Raw genomic sequence first — 22565 nt, 5'->3', positions numbered from 1 at the left:
GTGCTCCTTGGGCTAGGCAATAGTAGCTCAGCCTGCCACCATGTGACCAGCATAAGCAGGTCTCCTGCTCTCACACTTAAGAATAGGACTTGACTTAGGTACAGTGGTGGAAATAAGTATTTGATCCCTTGCTGATTTTGTAAGTTTGCCCACTGACAAAGACATGAGCAGCCCATAATTGAAGGGTAGGTTATTGGTAACAGTGAGAGATAGCACATCACAAATTAAATCCGGAAAATCACATTGTGGAAAGTATATGAATTTATTTGCATTCTGCAGAGGGAAATAAGTATTTAATCCCTCTGGCAAACAAGACCTAATACTTGGTGGCAAAACCCTTGTTGGCAAGCACAGCGGTCAGACGTCTTCTGTAGTTGATGATGAGGTTTGCACACGTCAGGAGGAATTTTGGTCCACTCCTCTTTGCAGATCATCTCTAAATCATTAAGAGTTCTGGGCTGTCGCTTGGCAACTCGCAGCTTCAGCTCCCTCCATAAGTTTTCAAGGGGATTAAGGTCTGGTGACTGGCTAGGCCACTCCATGACCCTAATGTGCTTCTTCCTGAGCCACTCCTTTGTTGCCTTGGCTGTATGTTTTGGGTCATTGTCGTGCTGGAAGACCCAGCCACGACCCATTTTTAAGGCCCTGGCGGAGGGAAGGAGGTTGTCACTCAGAATTGTACGGTACATGGCCCCATCCATTCTCCCATTGATGCGGTGAAGTAGTCCTGTGCCCTTAGCAGAGAAACACCCCCAAAACATAACATTTCCACCTCCATGCTTGACAGTGGGGACGGTGTTCTTTGGGTCATAGGCAGCATTTCTCTTCCTCCAAACACGGCGAGTTGAGTTCATGCCAAAGAGCTCAATTTTTGTCTCATCTGACCACAGCACCTTCTCCCAATCACTCTCGGCATCATCCAGGTGTTCACTGGCAAACTTCAGACGGGCCGTCACATGTGCCTTCCGGAGCAGGGGGACCTTGCGGGCACTGCAGGATTGCAATCCGTTATGTCGTAATGTGTTACCAATGGTTTTCGTGGTGACAGTGGTCCCAGCTGCCTTGAGATCATTGACAAGTTCCCCCCTTGTAGTTGTAGGCTGATTTCTAACCTTCCTCATGATCAAGGATACCCCACGAGGTGAGATTTTGCGTGGAGCCCCAGATCTTTGTCGATTGACAGTCATTTTGTACTTCTTCCATTTTCTTACTATGGCACCAACAGTTGTCTCCTTCTCGCCCAGCATCTTACTGATGGTTTTGTAGCCCATTCCAGCCTTGTGCAGGTGTATGATCTTGTCCCTTACATCCTTAGACAGCTCCTTGCTCTTGGCCATTTTGTAGAGGTTAGAGTCTGACTGATTCACTGAGTCTGTGGACAGGTGTCTTTCATACAGGTGACCATTGCCGACAGCTGTCTGTCATGCAGGTAACGAGTTGATTTGGAGCATCTACCTGGTCTGTAGGGGCCAGATCTCTTACTGGTTGGTGGGGGATCAAATACTTATTTCCCTCTGCAGAATGCAAATAAATTCATATACTTTCCACAATGTGATTTTCCGGATTTAATTTGTGATGTGCTATCTCTCACTGTTACCAATAACCTACCCTTCAATTATGGGCTGCTCATGTCTTTGTCAGTGGGCAAACTTACAAAATCAGCAAGGGATCAAATACTTATTTCCACCACTGTAAATGGTTAATATTTTACATTCCTAATCACAGTAGTGGGTGTGCTGCAGACAGGACTGAGATAGGTGACAGAGCTATGTGTGAGAGTGAAAGAAGACTTCACTGGCTAGAGCCAAAAGTAGCAGAAAACAAAAAAGAAATAAGCCAGAAAATTAAGTGTATTTGACTCAGGTCTCTAAAGCCCACACCTGGCTACAGTCATTGTTCCTTATCAACTGTAACTGCTCTGTCACCAGTGACTTACCTCTTTGTGCAGAACATGGGTACATGGCGTCAAATGGAGGTCACTGGGCTGCACAATCTTCTGACACATGAGACACAGCTTACAGCCAACTGGAGACTGTGACCAAGAATGAAAAGCAATAAATTAGAACCTGTACGATTTCTCCTTGGTTCTCTCAAATTTGCAGCAGGCACTTTTCCCCTATTTGGGAGCTTGGGCCCTAAAGTTACAGTGTTTAGACTCCTGGCTGAAGGATTCAGTGAGTGACCCAAGAAACAGTTGTCCTAGTTACCTTCCCTTATTACAAACATCACCCAAGCTTTGGGTTACTCGTGCTCTGGTCCATGGTGTTTGTCACACAGATACCAGAGATAGCAGAAGAGAAGGCATGTGTGGAATAAGCTGGGAATCTTCAGACTTAGAGTCATCTGGAATCTGTGTCCTCCTCTCACATTAGGAATATGGCCTGCTATTTCATGTTCCTTTTCATTAACTATTCCCTCTACAGCACTCCCGGCTCCTTTACTGTTATAAGGACTGTGTTCATATAGAGGTTCCTCACCTGTGAAAGTCTTCTAGAATATGGCTGCTGAGCTGCTGGCAGGAAGAGTGGAGAGTTGATGTGTGTCAGAGGAGCAGGGAATAGCGGCGTACCAATCGGGCCCAGTGGTTTCTGTAGTGAAAGTACAGCTAAAGCTCAGAAATATCTCTCTATATAAAAGGCAACCCCAACGTTCTGAAGCCTCCACGGAAGTTGAGGCGCCCGAGATATCCGGTGTGCCCTGGAGTGTCTGCACCGCCCTCGCGTCAAAACGTCATGACGTCGAGGGCGGAGCTATGACACTCGAGGGCCGAAACGGAAACGCCACAGGGAGGGAGGGGGCCCCTTGCTAGCGCCCGTTTCATTCCGCTCAGAAACAGGCATTTTTTTCCTAGTATTCTATAACTGACAGAGAATATGAAATCAAAATTCTTCAGTTATAAACATTACAGGCACAGTAGCAGTATTACACCCAGTTTAGGATTTAGAATCTCAAGAATTACACCTTTGCCCCCACCCCCCCCCCCCTCCACCACCATGACTCCAAGATTGGAAACAGTATGCACCCTCACATCAGAGTCTCCCCTCTGTGCACACATGGTTAGAGTTCAAGAAAACTCTTTCTTCCCCCAACCATTTAGTTGACCTCATCCTCTCTGCACCCCTTTCACAAACAATTCTTGAATCAATTTTCACTCACTTGCTGGCTCTCTTGCTGCTCCACCAGTCTCGCTGCCACCAACTGACACAACTCTTCCATGGACAGCCCTGCCATGGTGCCTCGCACAGTCTTAATCTGCTGTAAGATCCCAGTCAGTTGAGTCCTAAGGAAAAAAAAAAAAGCAAGGCTGTGAAAAGCACACTCAGCTTAGAGGGTCGTCACTAACCTATGTGGCACGCCCACCTTATTAAGAATTCCAACAGTTTTCCCTGGTAGAAAAAAAAAATCACAATTTAGGAAATAAGCATGGGGGGGGGGGGAGGAGGAATGGAAATTTTGATATGTATGTTTAAACAGTTCTTAAATGTCAAAATACTTATTTCTTTAAAATTCCAGTACAGCTCCAGAAGAACCCTACAAGTGTTCTAAATATTTTTAAAGGAGACATATGTTTCTCGAGGATAGTGGCACAACAATCAGATTGTTCCTTTACTTCTGCCACTAGGGACCAATGCTGCATCTTCCTCCCCTTTTCTCCCTCATTATCTTCATCTTTTCTTTATTGATTTCCCTTCATTGGCATCTCAGCTCTCACCCTCCCCTCTGCTCCATTATCTTCCCTACTACCCTTCCAACTTCCACCACCTCCTATACTTTTCTGTTCACATCACTTCTAACCCTTACGCCTTTCCCATGCTGAACCTTTGCCCTCACCAGCTGTCCATTTTGCTCTTCCTTAGCATCTATCCCCCTTATGAGGTCCCTCCTTTCCATGTATTTGCCATTCTGTCTCTTTTGGATAACCTGAGGAGCCCATCCCTCCACTGCCAACCACCATCTACAACCTGTGCCTAGACAAGCATTTTCAAAACTCAACCATCATTTACTGCCTAGTGATCTAGTGTAATGTGAGGTCAGTATGTTGCTCCTGCGGGTTTCAAAAGTCTGGATCTACACTAAAGACATTTATTGACACATTCTGTGCAGCTTTTATAGCTGAAGTAGTTGCTATTATGATTTCTTAGTTTGACTATGGGTGGAGCCTGACCATTTGATCCTTGGCAGTTTGGTGGCAACTCTCTCTAAAGCTTTAACTGGAACATAAGCAAACTGGACCAGTAGGAAGTACATATAAACCCTGCTCAGGACTACTACGATGTGTCTTTCAAGGACATTTCAATCACCAGCCAGGAAGTGCTGGCCCAAGAGTTTTGAAAATGCTTGTTGTTCCAGTACAGTCAGCAACATTGGAATATGCTCACACTATTCTCCCTATGTTCTAAATGGTGACAGTGCAGCATGCATAGTCTAATGATCATCAATGCATGCCTTGGGACACACCAGCCAGTCAGATTTTCAGGATATTCACAATGAATATGCATGACATTTTACAAATTTGTGTGCACACAAATCTTATGCATATTCATTATGAGTATCATGAAAACCTGATGGGCTGGTATATTCTGAGGCCTGGACTGAGAAGAAATATTGTCCAGAAGCCAAGTACAGAAAAGGTTTGAATACTGGGGCTTGAGTCTTGCTGGAAACTTGAAGCAGGAGACAGGCTAGCAAACACAGAACCCTGAACCAATCAGGGAAAAGACAATAACATGAATTGTACAAATAAGAATTACACAATGAGTAACTTACCCCCCACCACCATGTTTACTAAGCCGCACGGCAGCTTAGTAAACAAGAGGGTCAGAAAATTAATTTTCCAGATGGTTGTGAACATGGTAAACAAATGATGAAATTCTAGGTCTTTAGTTCCATGGTGCTATTTTCAAATTTCAATAGGAAACTGAAGTTGAATTTTTAATTATACAGAAATGTATTGTAATGTTTTGGGATCTTGCCAGGTACTTGTGACCTTCGGTCTGTCCCAGTATGGCAATACTTATGTACTTATGTAACAGCTTTAATCAGCTCTCCATATATTTAAGTTATGGCAATATATTTTCTAGCTTATGAAGAATTTTACATATGTGCATTTTCTGTGTTCAGTTTTCTAACACTGTGATATAAATAAAACTTTATGCAGCAGATTTCATAATTGTTCAAGCAAAAATATTTAATAAATCTATGTGTACACCATTAATGATATTGCTACTTAAGTACAATTATGGGAACATAACATTCAGAAATAATATATTTGTTCCCTTTTCTCCCTTGGATTTTCCCTTCAATTCAGAATATCTGGAGACTTACATCTCTAGTTCCAGAAATTACAAAAGCCAGCCTAAATTACATTGAGCACCTCAGCTACTACTTTCACCTATGGAACAGGTCTGAGGCCACAGGATCTAAATTCCTAGCCACAATAACCATTTCAGTAAGAAGGAAGCAAAGCAAATTAGAAAGGCACATTTACTGAGATGGTGTGAGGGATAATCACCTGTTACACTGTGGAAATCTTGCCAGTAGTTTCTCCAGGATTTTGCTCAGTTGAGCAGCAGGCCGTGTCTGGCTAACTGCAGCTGGCACCCTATTTCCCCCCAGTCCTGGGGGAACTGAGACAGATTTTGTGTGGGGTTGAAACACCTTAGGTGCCAATCCTGGACTGCTCCGCCCTTGGGAGCCAGAGAGGGAAGGTGAAGGCTGGCCAGGCATAGACCCTGTAGAAGAACCAAGGCAGAAGGGCAGCGGTATAGAGTCAGCAGGAGGCAAGGCTGTAATGACAGGTCCCAGGGCAAATGGAAGCTGGGGAGGAAGAAACGGATTCTGCTGAAGGGCTGGAAATCTCAAATCCATCTGAAAAGAACAAAATAAGAAAGACAAGGAGAGAAATTAACTATAAAAGTAAATGTGAAAAAAAAAATCACTAGACTGCCCACTTAAGAAATGTATACTCCATAAGAAAATCAAAGTAAAGAAAGAGCCCACATACGCACCTCTGCAGGAGCAGGTGGCAGTGTGGGAGAGGAGATCTGTGTAAGGTTGCTAAGCTTGGTTCCATTCTTCACCAGCTGAATTTGATCATTAAATTGAGCCTAGGCAAGCAAAGGACAAAAACGTTATCAGACTTATCAAAGGCACACACGGCAAAATTCTTTCAAGGGGGCAGGTATGTGTGTGTGAGAAAGACTTGCTGAGCGAATCTGTGCATAGAGATTGTCCCTTCAATTGACAGTGCTGGATATATTTGACACTTCTGTAGTGTTAGGAACTTGTTTTACACTGAAAACTTACACAGAGGTCCTCTTTCTTTTCTTGTATGTCATTCAGCCTCATCTCCCATTCCTGCTTATTTTGGATGGCATCCAGAGTCAAAGGTGCTGACCTGCTCAATAAGAGAAGGGATGATGGTGACAAGCATTTGACAGAAGAAAGATGGAGTGAGAGGAATGCGGGGGGGGGGGGGGGACAGACCACCAAGCATCTGAGATAACCACCCTGAACATGTGCATAGTGCTTCTTCTCTTGCTAGATTCAAATTCTGCCTAAACAAGAAAACATTACAGCTCATTTTAAAACCACATAGACTTACAAAGTTACACAGGCTACTATGGGGCTCATTTTCAAAGCACTTAGACTTACAAAGTTCCATAGTTACTATGTAACTTTGTAAGTCTAAGTGCTTTGAAAATACATCTTTGAGAGTTTATGGCTTTGAAAATGAGTACTATTATGCCTTACCTGTGAATTTTCTTTCCTTTAGTCCTACCAGACCAGTCAAGAACCTGTGGACTATGCCTTTCAACCAGCAGATGGAAATGGAGACAGCGGTGATCTTTGGCTGCCACCTGGGGCGGATCGCTGCTGCGCTGGCACACACCCCCCGGGCACATTCTTAACTGCTGGGAGCAGCTGCGCGTCTGTCGGTTCCTCTGATTCCCTGCCCTCTGCCCTGGAACAGGAAGTAACCTGTTCTGGGGCAGGGGGAACAGTGGAGCCCACAGCTGCTTTCTGTACCCCTCCAGTAGTGTGCACCCGGGGCGGACTGCCCCCACCGCCCCACCCTCAGTACACCACTGGACAGACACCAAAGAGCTGTGAGTCCTGCCCTATTATAATAAGGACACCGTTCAGACTTAGCTCCTCAGTATTTTGAATTACAAAATAATGGAGACTAGGAGACTCATTTTCAAAGCACATAGACTTACTAAGTTACATATGTTACTATGGAACTTTGTAAATCTATGTGCTTTGAAAATGAGCATCTAGGTGTTTCTCTTTCATCTAGGTTGCAGAATGAATATAACAACCTACGAATAGTTAACACTTCACAGAAAGATGAATATAAAAATTATAAGAACCCTTTCATCTTAAACATGCAATGCAAATAGCAGAACAAGTAGTACAGAACTGTAACAGTACTAACATAAAAGTTAGGAGGGCCTCTGGATCTGGTAGGATTAAAGGAAAGAAACTTAACAGGTAAGACATAAATTTTCCTTCCTTATCATCCTGACCTGAGATGTGGGATGTAGCAAAGCAATGCTTAAGGGAGGGACTCTGATATGCCTGCCCAAATAACTTTGGCTACAAACACAGCCTCTGCTCACGTCCCCACATCAAACCTATAGTGCCTTGCAAAAACATTGACCTGTGCCACCACATGAGATTCTGCCCAAGAAGCTGTCATCCCTCTGATGGTATGTGCTCTCAAACTTTGAGGAGACTGTTTCCCCTTCAGAATATAGGCTGAAGAAATCATCTTTTTAGCCATCAGGCAACAGTAGCCTCAGAAGCCACTTTGCCCTTTCTTGCACCTCCAAACAGAATGAACAACCTGTCCAAACTCTGAAATTCACTGATACTTAAGAACATCAAATACATGCAGCATTCTAAACTACTCTCCGCATTCAACCTTGGGGAAAGAAGGAAGTACGAGAACTTGATTTACATGAAGAAAGATAACCTTGGGAAGGATGAATAGAAATGTTCTGAATGAAACTCCTGCACGAAAGATTTCTACACAAACGCAGCAACCTGCTGGCCACTGAAATGGAAGTGGCACTTGGCATCCTCTAACATATCTTCCATGTTGCTTAATATCTGTGAATGCCCTTGAGTGCACTAGTAGCCACAATTGAAATCTAACCTAATGCGTGGCCTAATGCAGTCGTTTAGAATCGGCTCTCTCTCCCAATTTCAGTAACCCAAATGGTCTGCCCAAGCTCTCCCAAGACCGATCAATTTAGGAGAAAACCCACCACCGACCTCACAAAGAGAGCCGGCCAGCTTACTGTTAGAAGCTCAAATCAGAAGCCCTACCAAAGGAACAAAGATCCTTCTCTTTTTAAATTTCTTGCTCTTTTTTAAAAACGTACAGAGAAAGGAAAGAGAACTGGAATAAAAAGGGAGGGGGCAATAGATGGAGGGTTCATGCCTTATCATCCCCAGAGGCTTCTGGATTGAATCTAAGCTATTTGGGATGGTTTAGATGGGAGAGGGTTTGGGTTAGGAAGGGGAGGTTGGGGGGAGAGATCTGCTGGGTTGTTGGTAATTGGAGCTGGCCCTGGGCTAAGGAGGAGTGCAGGTCTAGGGAGGGAGATGGGGCACGTGCTTGGGGGCAGGGGAGTAGGGGTACCCATTTTTTGCTCTTAATTTTATGCTTGTTGACGTAGAGCTTCCTCTATTATTGAATTGGACTTTAGTAATTGGGAGGAAGGGAAGGCTCAGGTAGGGGAAGGAACATTCAGGTGTCCCCCTAATAGGTAAGACGACGCATTCTTGAACAGTTTGCTTTTGCGGTCCTCTATTTAGAGGACAGTTGATGTTGGACACTATTATTTTTATACAACTCCAATGAGCACTTATATAATTGGATGGGTGAGGAGTTTGGGAAGTTGGGAGTGGAGGGGGGAAGGGATAAATGTTGATGGTGAAATTGATAGATTACTTAGCTTTGCTTTGTTAATTATGAGTCATACAGCTGTATGCTGAATTTCCCTACACCCCTTCCCTACACCCCTTCCCGTGCACTCCGCTCCATGGATAAATCCTTCTTATCTGTTCCCTTCTCCACTACTGCCAACTCCAGACTTCGCGCCTTCTGTCTCGCTGCACCCTACGCCTGGAATAAACTTCCTGAGCCCCTACGTCTTGCCCCATCCTTGGCCACCTTTAAATCTAGACTGAAAACCCACCTCTTTGACATTGCTTTTGACTCGTAACCACTTGTAACCACTCGCCTCCACCTACCCCCTCCTCTCTTCCTTCCCGTTCACATTAATTGATTTGATTTGCTTACTTTATTTATTTTTTGTCTATTAGATTGTAAGCTCTTTGAGCAGGGACTGTCTTTCTTCTATGTTTGTACAGCGCTGCGTATGCCTTGTAGCGCTATAGAAATGCTAAATAGTAGTAGTAGTAGTAGTAGACTGTTATGTATGTTGTTTTCAATATCATCAATACAAATTGTTGAATCATAAAAAGGGAGGGGGCATTTATTGGAGAAAAAGCCCACTAAAGGGGCTCTTCCCTGCTCAACTGCATCCCAGTTCTTCAACTAGCCAAGAAGATACAGGTCTCTGGCCTCTGTCTCTATCTGCTGGGTGATGGATATAACACCACTCCTTAAAAACCCTTCATTGGACTCTACCTGTCCTTCCAACTATCGCTCCATCTCCCTCCTCCCTTTCCTATCCAAGATACTTGAACGTGCTGTTCACCGCCATTGTCTTGACTTTCTTTCATCTCAAGCTATTCTTGATCCACTTCAATCTGGCTTTCACCCCCTTCATTCAACCGAAACAGTGCTTGCTGAAGTCTCCAATGATCTGTTCCTGGCCAGATCCAAAGGTCTCTATTCTATCCTCATCCTTCTCGATCTATCTGCTGCTTTTAACACTGTTGATCACAGCCTACTCCTTGATGCGCTGTGCTCACTTGGATTTCAGGGCTCTGTTCTTTCCTGGTTTTCTTCTTATCTCTTCTAGCGTACCTTTAGTGTATACTCTAGTGGATCCTCCTCTACTTCTATCCCACTGTCAATTGGTGTACCTCAGGGATCTGTCCTGGGACCTCTTCTTTTCTCCATCTATACTTCTTCCCTTGGTACTCTGATCTCATCCCATGGTTTTCAGTATCATCTTTACGCTGATGACTCCCAGATCTACCTCTCCACACCAGAAATCTCAGCCGAAATCCAGGCCAAAGTATAAGCCTGCCTTTCTGACATTGCTGCCTGGATGTCTCAGCACCATCTGAAACTAAACATGACCAAGACTGAGCTTCTTATCTTTCCCCCTAAACCAACCTCTCCTCCTCCCCCATTCTCTATTTCTGTGGATAACACTCTCATCCTTCCTGTCTCATCAGCTCGTAACCTTGGGGTCATCTTCGACTCCTCCCTCTCCTTCTCTGCACATATTCAGCACACTGCTAAAACCTGTTGTTTCTTTCTCTATAATATCACCAAAATTCACCCTTTCCTTTCTAAGCACATTACCAGAACCCTCATCCACACTCTTATCGCCTCTCGCTTAGACTACTGCAACTTGCTTCTCACAGGTCTGCCACTTAGCCATCTCTCTCCTCTTCAATCTATTCAAAATTCTGCTGCACGACTAATATTCCGCCAGTGTCATTATGCTCATATTAGCCCTCTCCTCAAGTCACTTCACTGGCTTCCTATCTGTTTCCGCATACAGTTCAAACTCCTCTTATTGACCTATAAGTGCATTCACTGTGCAGCTCCTCAGTACCTCTCCACTCTCATCTCTCCCTACATTCCTTGCCGGGAACTCCGTTCACTGGGTAAATCTCTCTTATCTGCACCCTTCTCCTCCACTGCTAACTCCAGACTCCGTTCCTTTTTCTTGCTGCACCATATGCCTGAAATAGACTTCCTGAGTTGGTCCGTCAAGCTCCATCTCTGGCCGTCTTCAAATCTAAGCTAAAAGCCCACCTTTTTGATGCTGCTTTTAACTCCTAACCCTTATTCACGTGTTCAGAACCCTTATTTTATCATCCTCACGTTAATATTCCCTTATCTCTTTGTTTGTCCTATTTGTCTGTCCTAATTAGATTGTAAGCTCTGTCAAGCAGGGACTGTCTCTTCATGTTCCAGTGTACAGCGCTACGTACGTCTAGTAGCACTTTAGAAATGATAAGTAGTAGTAGTGATGGATATAACCCACAGGTTCTGGACCGGTCAAGACAGGACAATAAGGAAACACCTTTTAGGCCACTTATAAAACAGTAGCATTGCTTCTGCCCATGATCTACTTACCTCACCTCACAGACTCCTTACTCTTAGCAGCTAACCTTGTTAACTCAAAGAAATTCCAAAATGATGATTTTCTTTTTCTTTTTGTTAAGTTTCAAACTATCAAAACAGTGCATACTAACTTCCAAAAGAATACAGATAATGACTGAAATGTGTTTTTGTGCTAAACTAACATCCTGCTTAAGTTGCACTCCCCATTGCCCCCTCCTCCCTGCCCTCTTCATTTTCTATTTGCAAATAATGATTTAGCTGGGCCCTTTGTTCCAAAACCTTATCCTTCTTATGATGTCTTGCAGCAGTCAAGAGTTCTAAGAGAAAGATCTTCCAAAGTCTTCTACACCACTGCTCCAAAGACCCTTAGAACACAATCTTCCCCTTGCTCCTAAATAACAGAATAATTTCTGCTTGTCATACATTTTACTATCTCTATCCCTATAAGTAAGAATCCCAAAGAATGCACCTGTGGGACCCCTCCTAATATTTTACACCATTCCCCAATAACCTGTTCCCAAAGAACTAATCACGGCGCAATCCCAGTGCATATGACATGAAGTCCCTTGCCCTCTCCAGCAATCCACCGGGTGAGTCAGCTGAATTCTATGTAGTCTCTCTGGAGTCATATATTATCTCAATAATACCTTTGAATTAGATTCCATCACACTGGCTGCAATGAAAAACCAATTTGCTCCTTCTATAATTGTCTCCCATTCCACTACATAAATTTCCCTCTCCTTCATAGAGGCCAATTTAGTAAACCCTAGTTTTTGAAACATAATACAGAACTGGGAAATCTAACCACATCATAAGTTAACCACAGATGTTCCCATTTTGTAGGACCCTTCTCCCGTCTTTCATTCCAATCTGAATGCTGTAAACAGTGGCGTATCCTAAGATAGACATAGAACTCTTTGGGGGATAGCCAATATTCCTTTTGCACTGCGAAAATCTTAATTGCCTCCTCCCTAGGAGAAATACTGTGTCCAGCCTTACCGCCCTCCAATCTAAACATATCTCATCTCTTTTTCTTTCCCATGTTGGAGCTCTATATGTATTAGAAAGAGCAATGATCTAAACCCTTTTCCTTCTTGTTTTTCCTACGCTCCCCGGTTGTAAAATATGCCTAGTATATGGGTTTAGCAATAATTAATCCCTTATAAAGCTCCCTACAGACTAAAATGTTTTAACAACTACTGTCCTAGACAGCATTACTTTAAAGAGATATTTCTTAGGTAGAAGTTCATCCCTCCAATCCCACATCTATTGTATCTAAGCTGCCTCACAATACCATTTCACATCATGTTATTATATATATATTTTTGTTTGTTTTGTATGTTTACTTTCTATGTCAGCACCAGCTTATGTACAGTATTTTGATTATATTATATTGATATGTTCTTGTAATTGTCTTTTGTTAGACTCCTGATGCAGGCGTACGCATGCCGAAACACAGCCCATGTCATGACGATTCATTAAAGGATTTTTGATTGTCCCACTCTTGAAGGTCCTTGTGTAGCCCTAGACCCTCTCTTCTGCTACCTACTCCTCTAGTCCCCATCCTTTTTGTGTTTTGTCAAAATAGATCTAGCTATACAGGACTGCTTCCCTTTCCAAATAAACTTATAAATCTCTTTCTGGAGCCTTTGAAAGATTGAAGTAGGGGCTATTATGAGTAGTGTCTGAAACAGGTAGAGTAGCCTAGGAAGCAGATTAATTTTAATGGCAAAAATCCTACTCTGCCATGAATATTCACTTGTACCCCACTTTTCTAAGTCCTCTGTTAACTTTCCCGAGAGAAACACATAATTACCTTTGAAAAGCTCTTCTAATTTGGCAGGTATTCGAACTCCCAGCTATTTTAGGGACCCTGAGACCCAATGAAAGGGAAAATTCTCCTTGAGTATCCTAAGCTCTTTGTTCAGAAAGGTAACACTTAATGTCTCCATCTTTTATCAATTCATTTTTAATCCTGACACCTTGCCATACCACTCTAACTCCCATAATAATATCAGGAAAGAAGTATGAGATTGGGACATAGTTAGAAAAGCTTTGTCTGCAAATAATGAGATTTTATAGGAGCCCTGTCCAAGTTGTACTCCTTTGCTATCATAGCTATCCCAGATAAGCTGTGTTATCGGCTCTATCAGTATAGCAAATAGGAGAGGTGATAAAGGGACTAGAGGCCAACCAAGTTTCGATTTCAGCTGACAATGCACCAAAACTCCCTGCCACCATGACAACTCCGTGCCGCCTTCCCTGGGATTATCTTTGAAGCCCTGGTGGTCCAGTGCAGTGTTCCCTGTAAGTGGAGCACAAGAGTGATTGCTCATACATTTTAGGAGTATCACTCATGGATTTTACATGGTTGCTCAAAAAATGCTTTTTGCGCTATATACAGAAATGTATTGCTAATACTGGTGCTCAAAAATTGTTGGTTATTAAAACTTGTCGCTCACATGAAAAAAAATTTGCACACACCAGACCATACCTTAGAGGACACACTGATCTAGTGGCCTCTTCAGAGCAGGAACAGTCCCAATTTCAAAATGGCTGCTGTGGGACATTGCAGCAGCCATTTTGACTGTGGAGCCGGCGGGGGCAGGAGCGACTCCAGCAAGACTATGATATAAAACAAATGTCCTCACCAGTCAACCATGGAGGCTTTCATACCTCAGTCCCCAAGACTATATTATACTGTGTAGGCAGTCACCTGAGGCAGACCAGGCGCATAACAGCTTCATTCTCTGCTTCTTCTAGTCTCAGTACCAGCAGATCCCTCCGAATCTCCAGTGACAGCATCTGCCAACCACACAGCACACAATTTATGCACACTGTTATAAAGGGGTTCCATGCCTACTTTAGGCAAAGGGATTTACACCAAGGTTCATTGGTGTAGATGTTTGCGCCTAAAGGTAGTTGCAGTTCCCAGCGATAAGCACAATTCTATAAACGGCGCCTAACTTTGAGCACCATTTATAGAACAGTGCTAAGCACTTTTTTTTGGCGCCGTTTACTGAATTTAGGGGCCCTTTTACCAAGCTGAGGCAAAGGGGGACTGGTATTGAGGCCTCCTTTTACTGCAGCTGGTAAAAGGGAAGGTCTCGCTTTCCTGCAGGAACTGGCTGGGTGGCAAGTAAGCACTTGCCGTGCAGCCATTTCGGGGGGGGGGGGGGGGGGGGGGCCCTTACCTCCACCCATTGAGGTGGCGGTAAGGGCTCCCATGCTAAAACGGCGGTAACCGGACAGCACGCATTGTCCGATTACCGCTGGGTACAGTCTGGCGCTACAAAAATAAATAAATCTTTGTAGCGTCAGAAATGACGGTGCGGTAGGGGTGGGAAGTACAGCCGGGCTACTGCAGTAGCCTGGCGGTACTTAGTAAAAGGAGCCCTTAGTCACAGATATTCCAATCCCTGTTCAGTAACTAAGCAAAAAAATCCCAGCTACAGTTTTGCAATGTACCACTATCCCCACCTCCTCACCTCGGCTTTCAGAGCCCGCTCTGTCTCCTTCAGAACACTCTGGTTAATCTCACTGTGCTGCTTCTTCAGCTCTGCCAGTTCTTGCTCCCAGACCTCTCTGGAAAAGTAAAGAAGCCCATGACTGTAAAGCACCATATGAGCATCATCATCAAAACTTAAATTCTCACTTTTCTTCTTAAAATTCCTCTGCAAGTAATAAAATATCAATCTCATAAATATGTATTCTTTATACCTTCTTAATTATCAGATTCTTGTCAGTTTGAAGAATGGCCAGGATCACTGGTATTGCCCCATAATTCTCCACTGCAATATTTGTCTGTGCCTTTAGCTATGCAGGATTTCTTAGTTACCTTTATTAATACTGCTTCTTATAACTCCTTATTCATTTGATACTTCCCCATTATTATGGATTTGAGGAGAATTTTCTTTCTATATAGAATTTTTCATTTTATTAGTCTCCTTATCCTTTACATATGAATTACTTGGTGAATTGTAAAAAATGTTTTATAAATTTTACCCCCCCCCAAAAAAAAAAAATATAAAATTAACCCCCCCCCCCCAGAATATAAGAATAAATTGGGTCAGACCAATGGTCCATCTAGCCCAGTATCCTGCTTCCAACAGTGGCCAAATATACCTGGCAGAAACCCAAATAGTAGCAACATTCCATGCTACCAATCCCAGGGTAAGCAGTGCCTTCCCCCATGTCTATCTCAATAGCAGACTATGGATTTTTCCTCCAGGAACGGATCCAAATCTTTTTTTAAACCCAGATACGCTCATCACTGTTATCACATCCTCTGGCAACAAGTTCCAGAACTAAACTATTTGTTGAGTGAAAAAATATTTGTTTTAAGAGTATATCCACATAATTTCATTGAGTGTCCCTTGGTCTTCGTACTTTTTGAAAGAGTGAAAAATTGATTCATTTTTACTCGTTCTACACCACTCAGGATTTTATAGACTTCAACCATATCCTCCCTCAGCTGTCTCTTTCCCAAGCTGAAGAGCCCTATCCTTTTTAGCCTTTCCTCATATGGGTGCAGTTTCATCCCCTCTATCATTTTGGTCGCTCCTCTTTGAACCTTTTCTAATTCCACTATATCTTTTTTGAGATACAGTGACCACAATTGAGCGCAGTACTCAAGGTGAAGTTGCACCATGGAGTGAAACAAAGGCATTATATTATTCTCGGTCTTATTTAACATCCCTTTCCTAATAATTACTAGCATCCCATTTGCTTTTTTGGCCACCGCCACACACTGGGCAGAAGAGTTCAGCATATTGTTTACAATGACACCTAGATCTTTTTCTTGGGTGCTAAGTGGACCGTAGCATCAGGTAACTATGATTTGGATGATTCTTCTGAATGTGCAACACTTTGTATTTGTCCACATCAAAATATATACTTCATTTTCATCTCTTCAAAATGTTAACACAATTTTCATTTATTTAAAAAAAAAGAAAAAAAAAAAAAAAGAGATGAAACCAGAGAAGATTAGGGGCGGGGGAAGTGCAGTATCGTACAACCAGACAGGCTTACTTTTCTTCAGACTGTTCTGCAGTCAGACAGACTATTTTATTCTCTTTTTGCTCCTGTTCCATCTGTAACCTGGAACAAAAAGACCAATGGCGGAGATATGAAAGAGACAAACATAGCAAGGACATGGTGTGAAAACAAGAGAACAGGATATGAGACAGAAAGCATGAAAGAGAACGCGACAGAAAGGATGAACGTGATGAGTTTTAAACAGTTCCGATATTTCCAAGTGTTACTACTAGGGAACTCAGTGCACCCAGTGGTTAGGGATCAGAGTCAGTGCACATGTAGATGTTTTTCTCGTTATTAATTCTTCCCCTTACTCCTTCCCATCCAGCTCACTTCAGTATGACTTCTACTAATTTCCATTTTTCCCACAGATATTGAACCAACATATGGTAGCACCTTTGAAGACAAGAGCAAGCTGCAGCTCCTTCAAATGCTACTTCCACTTGCTTAGCATTTAACCTGCTACTAAATGTTTGCCTTCCCCTAGCAGAACACCTTGTGCCTTTCTCCTGAAGTGTCTCGATCTCTGCCTTCAACTCCTGCTCCTTCTGGGTGAATTCCCGCTTCTCCTTCTCCATTCTTTTCTTGGTTTCTTCCCGTTTAACTGTCACGTCCTGGATCGCTTTCAGGATCTCCTGAGGAGAGGCCGGCAAGGCCGAGTGTTACTGAGAAACACATTACCCAAGGGCCTGATTCCAGAGCTCAGCCTGCCATATCATTCCACACTAGCAAATATTTTCTAGAACTAAACTCTCCAAAGACATCCCTACCATCCCAGAAATATCTTTCCTTTAAACAATAACTTTATTTCCATTTTATAGATTTTAGTTAAATCTAGTGATTGATAGTTCAGCCTCTGGAGTGGAAGACCTAAGGTTCACTATGCAAACCTTCAGTTACCATACTGTGACTGTAAGCTCTCAGGGAAAGGCACGCTGTATAAATGTGATGGCACACTGGAGCTATGCATTACTCTATATCTGGCTATGTATACCATACATGTCCATATACCAACAAAACATAACACCACAGCAAACCATCAACAAATACTCACCTGGTCCCCTGGCTATACCTAAGAATGCTCATTCTCCTTGTACCTGATGATTCTTTCTCTCTTCCTCTTGCCTCTGCTGAAGCTGCCGGAGTTGCACCTGAAGCTGGTTTTCCACCTGTCTCTGCTTATCCAGCACTTCTTGATAACTCTCCTTAAGTTTTGTCCTCTCTGACATCATCTTCTCCTGCAGGGTCCAAAGGAGTTAGAGTGAAGCTTTCCCGAGCACTTAATATAACAAGTTGAAGAAACAGCTCTTGAAGGATACTATTGAAACAGGAGTTAGGGAATCCCAGTAGAGAGGTTTCAACAATGCTGAAAGTAAGTCAGGTGTGCTTAATGAGAGAGCAGGATAAAGGATGCACTTTATCCACTTCAGCTTCTAAGCAGCTTGTAGATCAAAGGAAAAAACACATTTTGAAGTGCCTGTATACACATGCTAGAAGCTTAAAAAATAAGATGGGAGATTAGAATATATATCACTAAATGATGAGGTAAATATAATAGGCATCTCAGAGACTTGCTGGAAAGAGGACAATCAATGGGACACTGTGTTAAAAGGGTACAAATTGTATCACGATAGGATCAAATTGGGGAGGGGGGTTGCGCTATATGTTAAAGACGGAATTGAGTCATATATATAAAATAAACATTCCACATGACACAGATAGTAGTGTGGAATCATAATGGATAGAAATTCCATGTGTGAAGGGAAGGAGTATTCTTGTAGGGCTGTACTATCGTCCGCCGGGACAGAACGAACAGACTGATGAAGAAATGTTTACAGAGATTAGGAAAGCTGGCAAATTGGGCAACGTTATAATCATGGGTGATTTCAATTACCCCGATATTGATTGGATAAATGTTACATCAGGGACTGCCAGGGAGATAAAATTTCTAGATGCAATAAACGACTGTTTCTTGGAGCAGCTGGTCCAGGAACTGACAAGAAGGTGAGCCATTTTGCATCTGGTCATTGGTGGCATGCATGGCATAGTGTGAGAGTTAATGGTATTGGGTCCCCTGGGAAAGTGATCATAACATGATCAAGATTTAGCTACAATCTGGGATTATTTAGATTGTAAGCTCTTTTGAGCAGGGACTGTCTCTTTGTATCAGGTGTTCAGCGCTGCGTGCGTCTGGTAGCGCTATACAAATGCTAATAATAATAATAATAATGAACCCCGCATGAACCCGCAAAGGAAATCTACTGTAGCTGCATTTAATTTTCGAAAGGGCGCTATAATAAAATGAGGAAAATGGTTAAAACAAAACTAAAAGGATTGGCTGCAAAGGTTAGGACACTAAATCAGGCATGGACATTATTCAAAAATGCCATCTTGGAAGCCCAGTCCAGATGCATTCCACTTATTTGCAAAGGTGAAAAGAAGAGAAAATGTCAACCAGCATGATTAAAAGGTGAAGTAAAAGAGACCATTACAGCCAAGATTGTGCTTCAAAGAATGGAAAAAGGACCCAAATGAAGAAAAATAAAAAGCAACATAAGCACTGGCAAGTCAGATGCAAAGCATTAACAAAGACGGCTAAAAGAGAATATGAAGAGAAACTTGTCACAGGGGTTAAAACTCACAATAACAGCTTTTCAGGTACATCAGAAGCAAAAACCCTACGAGGGAATCTATGGGACCGTTAGATCATGAAGGAGCAAAAGGGGTGCTCAAGGAGGACAAGGCCATAGCAGAGAAACCGAATGAATTCTTTGCTTCTGTCTTTACGGAAGAAGATGTGAGAGATCTGTCTGTACCGGAAATAGTTTTCAAGGGTGATGATGCAGAGGAACTGAAAGAAATCTCGGTGAACCTAGAAGATGTACTGAGCCATATTGACAAATTAAAGAGTAGTAAATCACCTGGACCAGATTGCATACATCCAAGGGTACTCAAAGAACTCAAGCATGAAATTGATGATCTGCTGTTAGTAATATGTAACCTGTCGTTAAAATCGTCCATAATACCTGAAGATTGGAGGGTGGACAATGTGACACCGATTTTTAAAAAGAATTCTAGGGCCCGCAGCCTGGTGTTGAATTCGTTTTCTGGAGGAAGGGGAGAGGACCAGAGGACATGAAGGAAGGGGGGAGCTTAGGGGGGACGGGGCCGCGTGGCCTGGGGCGACTGGGGTGCTCTGCGCATTCGGATGGTACAGAGTTGAAGAGGTAGGGGAGGGAAAAAGAAGGGGGGAGAGGTTTGGGGACCAAAAGTTAACATTCTGATGATAACTGGTGCAAGTGGAAAAGAGAAGAGAGTAATGCTTCCTGCGGAATGGGGGAGGGGGAGGAAAGCTCAATGTACCAGTTATAGAATGGAGCGGAGGAAGTAGGATGGGGGAGGGAGAGGAAACGGGGGGGGGGAACTTGATGATGGTTTGTACTAGTTAATATGAGAGGTGAACAAATGTAACTCTGAGCTTTCAATTGTGTGTTCTTTGAAATGTCTTGTTTAATTCATCATCAATAAAAAATGTTAAATCTTAAAAAGAGTTCTAGGAGTGATCTGGGAAATTATAGACCGGTAAGCCTGACATTGGTGCCGGGCAAAATACTGGAAACTATTATAAAGAATAAAATTACAGAACACGTAGACAAACATGTTTTCATGGGCCAGAGTCAGCATGGGTTCAGCCGAGGGAAGTCTTGCCCTGGCATGCAGCAAAATTGGCGACCGTCGATAGCGCAGGGCCCCTTTTACTGCAGCTTAGTAAAAGGGCCCCTAAGCAGCCTATAAATGTACACGTTAAATTACTACTACTACTACTAACTAGCATTTCTAAAGCGCTACTAGGGTTATGCAGCGCTGTACAATTTAAACATAGAAGGACAGTCCCTGCTCAAAGAGCTTACAATCTAAAAGACAAGAGAACAATCTAAAGACAAGTGAACAATCTATAAATTAAATCAAATTAGCTCTAACAGCTACAGGATGAATCCTGCAACATGTGAAAATCACCTGATCAGACACTAATTCAACTGCATAAAGACTTTAGCTTCAGTAATTGGTAGTGTTCAATGATCCAGTGATTTTCACATGTGGCTGGATTCATTCTGTAGCTACTGGAGAGAAAGATGACATAATCATTAATAGTTTATAATGTCAACAGCCCTTTATGTATGCTCAGCTCTTCGAAACCTCTCTAAAACATTTTTAGTCTTCTTTTTATGTTGGTTACTAAATAGAGAATTTTTTGAGATCTAAAGACTTTTGCAGTTGAAAAATTAATGTTGGTTTCTGAAAGATTTTACTCTAATGTTGGGTGGTCCCGATGCTGGGTTACTGAATATTAAAATGAAAGTTTTATTAAAAATGTGTTAAATGTTAACTGATTCTACAGATGACACAACAGAATTCTTTCTTTAAATAAAGAAGAGAATGATGACATAATTCTAAAGCTTTGCAGTATTGGTACAGCCATGATGGAACAATTGTAATGCTGAGAAGCGAAGCAATCAAAAAATAAGGCTGAGGGTACTGTTTTTGAAAGTTATAGTTAAAACAGATCCATACATATAATTTTATTTATTAAACACTTTTTTTTGAAGTGTTTTGAATGCAGTGTTTTTTTTTCATGATATATTCTTTCCAAAATATGATTGTTAGTAAATTGTGTTTTTTAAAAATATGACTATTCATAAGCTGTTATCAAATGTGTTCCTGTATGTGTTACAATTTTAATTTATACATGTATATTCATTTTAATTAATACATTTTTAATGTTGGACTTTTGTACCCCGATGCACGTGAAAGCCAAAACATAGTCACATCAGGTCTTACAGGTCTTAAATAAAACTTTTTATTGCATGCCATGCTTTGTCAGATTGTTTTTGCGTCTACCAGTTCCATTTCTACCACTGCCTTACTGTTGGGGCCAGCCACTTCTTTGTCTACTGTACTTTGCACTAATATACAACTTGCAGTGAACTTTGCTTATATGCCCTTTTTCCTTTTTTCAGTGTTGTTGTTACTATTATTTACCTTTTTCAGAAATAATAAAAAATACTTGGACAAAAAAGAAAAAGATGATCTCAGGCGCTGCTTATAAATGCACAAACAGCAATGGTAAAGATGATCTCAAGGCATGACACACAATGCAAGGATCTGAGAAAACATTAACTCACACAGTGCAACCTGCCTCTGCCTCCAGCTCTGCAGAAACTACCTCAAGTATAGAGTCCATGCCTAGTCAGTCAATCCTGACCCCGAGTCTGCCAGTGATGGAGTAGCACTGTGGACCTCGGGAGCAAATCCACCAAACCCTGCTAGAACTGATGACGATTACAATGTACATGAAAGTAACACTTGCTATGCCCCCTGGGACTTTTACTTACCAAGTTCTTCTCACTGTCCTTCTCAGTGTTAACTTCAATGTGCCTGGTTTCAAAGTCAGTCTGTGGGCAAAAGAGAATACATTACACTTATGGAAAGAGGCAGCAAACACCGGGACCTTTCAGAGACTTGAGAAAAATCAGAATGTAAGGGAACAAGCTCTTTTCCTGAATTTGGGCTGTTTGACAATGGAAAGAACTCTACAAGCCAAAGAGAAACTGATAACACCCTGGTGCAAAGCCTACTGGGACATTTAGTTTTAAGGGAACCTGACCTGCAAAATCATCTGGAAATAATTACAATACTGAAAGAAAAAAAGCAGAGGCTGTTTCATCTTCGACTCCTCCCTCTCCTTCTCTGCACATATTCAGCACACTGCTAAAACCTGTCGTTTCTTTCTGTATAATATCACCAAAATTCGCCCTTTCCTTTCTGAGCACACTACCTGAACCCTCATCCACACTCTTATCACCTCTCGCTTAGACTATTGCAACTTGCTTCTCACAGGTCTGCCACTTAGCCATCTCTCTCCTCTTCAATCTGTTCAAAATTCTGCTGCACGACTAATATTCCTCCAGTGTCGTTATGCTCATATTAGCCCTCTCAAGTCACTTCACTGGCTTCCTATCCGTTTCTGCATACAGTTCAAACTCCTCTTATTGACCTATAAGTGCATTCACTCTGCAGCTTCTCAGTACCTCTCCACTCTCATCTCTCCCTACATTCCTTCCCGGGAACTCCGTTCACTGGGTAAATCTCTCTTATCTGCACCCTTCTCCTCCACTGCTAACTCCAGACTCCGTTCCTTTTATCTTGCTGCACCATATGCCTGGCATAGACTTCCTGAGTCGGT

General features: G+C 42.5%; 1 protein-coding gene across 2 annotated transcripts in view; it reads right to left on the bottom strand.

The window, feature by feature from the left end:
• RNF214 (ring finger protein 214) overlaps positions 1-22565 on the bottom strand; it is a 34661-nt gene that overhangs the window by 657 nt on the left and 11439 nt on the right. For both annotated transcript variants that reach the window (XM_030220869.1, XM_030220868.1), the window contains exons 4-15: positions 21715-21774; positions 17419-17559; positions 16817-16956; positions 16316-16384; positions 14773-14869; positions 14001-14089; positions 6307-6397; positions 6009-6107; positions 5513-5868; positions 3157-3280; positions 2478-2588; positions 1937-2032 (exon numbers count right to left, since the gene is read on the bottom strand). In XM_030220869.1, the coding sequence (XP_030076729.1) occupies positions 1937-2032; positions 2478-2588; positions 3157-3280; positions 5513-5868; positions 6009-6107; positions 6307-6397; positions 14001-14089; positions 14773-14869; positions 16316-16384; positions 16817-16956; positions 17419-17559; positions 21715-21774 (1473 nt within the window). The remainder of the gene's footprint in view (positions 1-1936; positions 2033-2477; positions 2589-3156; positions 3281-5512; positions 5869-6008; positions 6108-6306; positions 6398-14000; positions 14090-14772; positions 14870-16315; positions 16385-16816; positions 16957-17418; positions 17560-21714; positions 21775-22565) is intronic.

This window comes from Microcaecilia unicolor, chromosome 12, assembly GCF_901765095.1.
Source record: "Microcaecilia unicolor chromosome 12, aMicUni1.1, whole genome shotgun sequence".
NCBI classification, from domain to species: Eukaryota; Metazoa; Chordata; class Amphibia; order Gymnophiona; family Siphonopidae; genus Microcaecilia; species Microcaecilia unicolor.
The sequence above is the reverse complement of the archived record's forward strand: the minus strand, read 5'-3'. Positions and strand labels throughout refer to the sequence as shown.